The following is a 5,302-nucleotide window of genomic DNA, read 5'->3' on the forward strand; positions in this document are numbered from 1 at the left end:
AACCGGGGTGTTTCATTTTTTTATTTTTCCCAATAAAGGCCGATTCTGGAGACGCAGCAAATTTTAACAAGTTTTGCAACCGGTTACAAACTCGGGTTTCCCTCCGGTCGCTCGTTAAAACGTAGGAAATATATTTAGCCCTGCTAAATATTCGCAAAGCTTCGCTTCTCGGTTTGTTTTCTTGGCCTTGGTCCACCGTGGAGCAGAGGGTTGAAGGGAGCCAAGATCCTAAACTCCCCTGGAACCTCCCAGAAGGAGAAAAGAAGGAACACTTATTTTCTCACCAAGGGGGAAACTGTTCCGCTGACGTCCTCCAGGATCCTATATAAAACAACCGGCCCATTCTATTTTGAATGCTGAACGCTAAAACAGCCTGGTGTTTTTCTTAGTCCCCCATAAATTGTTTTTTTTGGGGAATTTGTTGGATTGTTCTTATACCCTGAGACTGTTTGTATGGGTATATATTTATTTTCTCTCCTCCCCCCTTCTCTCTCTTTCTCTCTCCTCTTTTCTCTTTCTCCCAATCCCTTTCTCTTTCTCTCCCCTCTTTCTGTTTCTCTTCTCTCTTTCCCTCTCCTCTCTCTCTCTCTTTCTCTTTCTCTCCCCTTTCTCTCTCCTCTCTTTCTCTCTCCTCCCCTCTTTCTCTTTCTCTCCCTTTCTGTTTCTCCTTTCTCTTTCTCTCTCCTCTCTCTCTTGCTCTTTCTCTCTCCTTTCTTTCTCTCTCCTCTCTTTCTCTCTCCTCCCCTCTCTTTCTCTTTCTCCCACTCACTTTCTCTTTTCTCTCCCCTCTTTCTGTTTCTCTTCTCTCTTTCCCTCTCCTCTCTCTTTCTCTTTCTCTTTCTCCTTTCTTTCTCTCTCCTCTCTTTCTCTCTCCTCCCCTCTTTCTCTTTCTCTCCCTTTCTGTTTCTCCTCTCTCTTTCTCCTCTCTCTCTTGCTCTTTCTCTCTCCTTTCTTTCTCTCTCCTCTCTTCTCTCTCCTCTCTCCTCCCCTCTCTTTCTCTTTCTCTCCCCTCTTTCTGTTTCTCCTCTCTCTTTCTCTTTCCTTTCTCTTGCTCTTTCTCCTTTCTCTCTCTCTCTCTCTTTCTCCCCTCTTTCACTCTCCTCTCTCTCCCTCTTTCACTCTCCTCTCTCTTTCTCTCCTCCCTCTCTCCTCTCTTTGTCTCTCTCTTTCTCCTCTCTCTCCTCTGTCTTTCTCTCTCTTTGTCTCTTTTTCTCCTCTCTCTCCTCTCTTTCTTTCTCTCTCCTCTCTCTCTCTTCCTCTCTCCCCCCCTCTCTCCCCCCTCTCTCCCCCTCTCTCTCCCACTCCCATTCCCTCCCTCTCTCCTTCCTTCCTTCTCTCTCCCTTCCCCCCCTCTCTCTCCTCTCTATCTCTTGGAAGGGAGTTGGAAGGAACCCTGGAGGCCATCTAGCCCAACCCCCTACTCAAGCAGGAAATCCCGTATACCATTCCAGACAAGTGGCTGCCTAGTTTCTTCTGAAAAGCCTCCACTGACGGAGCCCCCACGGAGGCCAGCCCTCCCACCCACCAATGGCTAATTCTGCTGATTAATTGCCTCGGTTGTGCTGTCTCTCACACAGGAGCTGTTGGGCCTCCCAAAGTCCCTGTTGGAATTTATCCATGTTTTTTGGGGGGTTGAGGCTGCTTTGCTTTGGTTCCTCTTCGACTTCTCTCTCTCTCTTATTTCTTCCTCTTCCTCCTCTGCAGGTAACTCAGAACGACATGATCATGGCTGAAAGGCTCTTTGGGATCTTGGCCTACGTGGCATCTTCCAACGTGCCCTACTACCGCCTGATCTCGCTGCTGGGAGACTGCAGGTAAACAAGGGAGGATAAGCAGAGGGGCAGGGAGGGAGGGAGGAAAGACAAAAGAAGGGAGGGAGGGAAGGAGCAAAGAAGGGAGGGAGGGAAGGAAGGAGGAAAGAAGGGAGGGAGGAAAGATAAAAGAAGGGAGAGAGGGAAGGAGGAAAGAAGAGAGGGAGATAGGGAAGGAAGAAGGAAAGAAGGGAGGGAGGGAAGGAGGAAAGAAGGGAGGGAGGAAAGATAAAAGAAGGGAGGGAGGGAGGAAAGGGAGGGAGATAGGGAAGAAGGGAGGGAGGAAAGATAAAAGATGGGAGAGAGGGAAGGAGGAAAGAAGGGAGGGAGGAAAGATAAAAGAAGGAGGGAGGGAGGGAAGGAGGAAAGAAGGAGGGAAGGGAGAGAGGGAAGGAGGAAAGAAGGGAGGGAGGGAAGCAGGAAAGAAGGGAGGGAGGAAGGAAAGGGAGGGAGATAGGGAAGAGGGGAGGGAGGAAAGATAAAAGATGGGAGAGAGGGAAGGGAGGAAAGAAGGGAGGGAGGGAAAGATAAAAGAGGAGGGAGGGAAGGGAGGGAGATAGGGAAGAAGGGAGGGAGGAAAGATAAAAGAAGAGAGAGAGGGAAGGAGGAAAGAAGAGAGGGAGAAAAGATAAAAGATGGGAGAGAGGGAGGGAGGATAAAAGAAGAGAAGGGAGGGATGGAGGAAAGGGGAGGGAGGAAGAAAGAAAGAAAGAAAGGATAAAAGGAGGGAGGGACTTGGAGAGGCTGCTAAACAAATGTTTGTAAGCCGAGAACTCCTCCTGTCTGCCTTCGGTGTCTCTGGATATGCAGTTCAGCTGCTCCTCTCTGCCCAACCTGAACCAAAGGCTTGGAAAGGTTTATTAGCTGGTTCTGAGTTTCCATCTTTGAGCTCTCTTTGGTTCCAGGTGTGTCCCCCCCCCTCCCTTCCTCCGCGCTGCTCCTCAGGTCGTTTCCCAAATCCGTGTTTGTCCAACCCGCGTGACAGGTGCCGCCTGTCCTAACCACTTGCACCTCCGAAATCCTGGCACGGAAGAGGAAGGAGGCCACACAGGCAGGGGAGGAATAAATCAGCTTCCCACAAGCCAACGAAAGCGTCTCCATCCACCATCGGACTCGGCAGGATTTGATAGACTCGTCAATCTGTTTCCCCCCCCCCCCTCTCTCGCCTGTCCCCAGGAAGAAGCAGCTCTGCTTCCTCTTGGAGGCCAAAGGAAAGAAATTCGGGACAGCGAGCGACAACGGCAACAACCGGCGGAAGCCTGAAGGGGAAAACAGCACCCGATCCGTTCTGACGTACATTTCGGGGGTTTTACAGGCGGAAAAGCAGGAGGTGAGAGGCGTCTGGAGGGAATTAGGGCCGCGGAGGAAAAGGCTGCTTGGCCCGAGTTGCTTCGTTGAGTTGAAATCGTTTCTCAGCTTTACAATCAGTTTCTTACATAATTTCCTTTGCCCAAAAGGCCCTTCTGATTTCCTCTGAGGAAACAGTTCGCTTTAAGGTCCAGCAGGGAAAATTCACGATGCCTGAGCGTTAGCTCATTCTTCCCTTCCCTTCCCTCCCTCCTCTCTCCCACCCTCCTTCCCACCCTTCCTTCCTTCCAATAGAATAAATATAGAATAGAATAGAAAATAGAATAGAATAGAAAATAGAATAGAATATAGAAAATAATAGAGAATAGAATAGAAAATAGAGTAGAATACAGAATAGAAAATAGAATAGAATAGAAAATAGAATAGAATAGAAAATAGAATAGAATAGAAAATAGAATAGAATAGAAAATAGAATAGAATAGAAAATAGAATAGAATATAGAAAATAATAGAAAATAGAACAGAATAAAAAATAGAATAGAATAGAATATAGAAAATAATAGAAAATAGAATAGAAAATAGAATAGAATTGAAAATAAAATAGAATAGAATAGAAAATAGAATTGAATTGAAAATAAAATAGAATAGAATAGAAAGTAGAATAGAATTGAAAAAACAGTTGGGAGGGACCTTGAGGTCTTCTAGTCCAACCCCCTGCTTAGGCAGGAACCCCTTCACCACTTCAGACAAATGGTTACCCAGCATCTTCTTAAAAACTTCCAGTGTCGGAGAATTCACAACTTCTGGAGGCAAGTCAGTCCTTCCTTCCTTCCTTCCTTCCTTCCTTCCTTCCTTCCTTCCTTCCTTCCTTCCTTCCTTCCTTCCTTCCTTCCTTCCTTCCTAAAAATTATCTGAATTCTCCTGTAAGAGAGGCTATCTTACCATTGTGATAACTCCGATTCCCTCCACGCCGGCTGCCCTTACTCCCACCTTCCCTCTTCCCTCTCTTTGGGGTGGCTGTGGTGGTTGTTTTGAAACACCCTTGGCCCTCAACCACCCTTCTCCCGTGCAGGAGCTGAAGGAGAAGAAGACCTTCTGCCAGAGCTACGTCCAGCAGCTGGTGAAGGAGGCCGCCGACGTCCACATGAAGTACGAGTCCTTGCAGAAGCTCTGGCCGCAGATGTTCGTGGAGCTGGTCCGGGACGCCGTGATGGAGATGCACCACAAGGGCTCCCACCGGAGGCAATGCCTGCAGCGCCTGGCCGAAGAGAAACTCTGACCCTCCCCGAGCTCCCTTCCTTCCCCTCTCAGTATTCCGGGGGTTTTCTTGGTCCCCACAAAGACCCCCCACCTCCCTCGGAGGGGTCTCTACCGTTGCCATCCTTCCGAGACTCTTCTGAACGCCTTGCCTTGAAAAAGCCTAATTTTCCTAGCAAAACACTCTCCTTTCCACTTGAGATGGCTATTTTTTTTAATTTTTTTTCTCCTTTCCTATGTTCTACTGTACATGAGCACCGAGATATGCAGACCACACTATTATTATTATTATTATTATTATTATTATTATTATTATTATTATTATTATTTGCTGAGGCCAAAGGATCCTCACTTTCTTGCACTCCCCCCTCACCACCACTTGTTGCTGTTTTATAACTCTTCGCATGTTCAGGCCCTCCTTGGAAAGAAATGAGAGCCAGGGATTCCTCGTTGGGTCCTGAACGATGGCGTCTTCTTCTTCTTCGTCTTCTTTCTTCTTTCTTCTTCTTCTTCTTCTTCTTCTTCTTTCTTCTTCTCCTTCTCCTTCTCCTTCTCCTTCTCCTTCTCCTTCTCCTTCTCCTTCTCCTTCTCCTTCTCCTTCTCCTTCTCCTTCTCCTTCTCCTTCTCCTCCTCCCTCCTCCTCCTCCTCCTCCTCCTCCTCCTCCTCCTCCTCCTCCTTCTTCTTTTGCTGGTGCTGTGGCTGCTGCTGTGGGTGGCGGCGGCAGCAGCCGAAAGATTGCCGGTGAAAAACACTGGAGTTTTGAGGATTGGCAGTTAATAAATTATTCTGTTGACGATTCCCAAAGGAACTCTTCTTTCAAGGGCAAACAGCGCAGGAATAAAAGGCTTCGGTGGAACATTTAGAAAGGGCTAAAGTATCCGGAGGCTGAAAGTGCGTGTTTAGGGCAAAGCACCGAGTTTAAAACC

General features: G+C 47.8%; 1 protein-coding gene across 1 annotated transcript in view; it reads left to right on the forward strand.

Moving 5' to 3' along the window:
* The window catches only part of LRRC49 (leucine rich repeat containing 49), a 30,991-nt gene extending 26,130 nt beyond the window's left edge, over positions 1–4,861 (forward strand). The window contains exons 13-15 of the mRNA XM_087707387.1: positions 1,566–1,814; positions 2,988–3,141; positions 4,191–4,861. Coding sequence (XP_087563513.1) covers positions 1,566–1,814; positions 2,988–3,141; positions 4,191–4,397 — 610 coding nt within the window. The 3' untranslated portion in view covers positions 4,398–4,861. The remainder of the gene's footprint in view (positions 1–1,565; positions 1,815–2,987; positions 3,142–4,190) is intronic.
* The last annotated feature ends 441 nt before the right edge of the window (positions 4,862–5,302 follow it).

This window comes from Thamnophis sirtalis, unplaced genomic scaffold (genome assembly GCF_051295495.1).
Source record: "Thamnophis sirtalis isolate CommonGarterSnake01/CBP01778 unplaced genomic scaffold, rThaSir2_p1.2 scaffold_2, whole genome shotgun sequence".
Classification (NCBI taxonomy): Eukaryota; Metazoa; Chordata; class Lepidosauria; order Squamata; family Natricidae; genus Thamnophis; species Thamnophis sirtalis.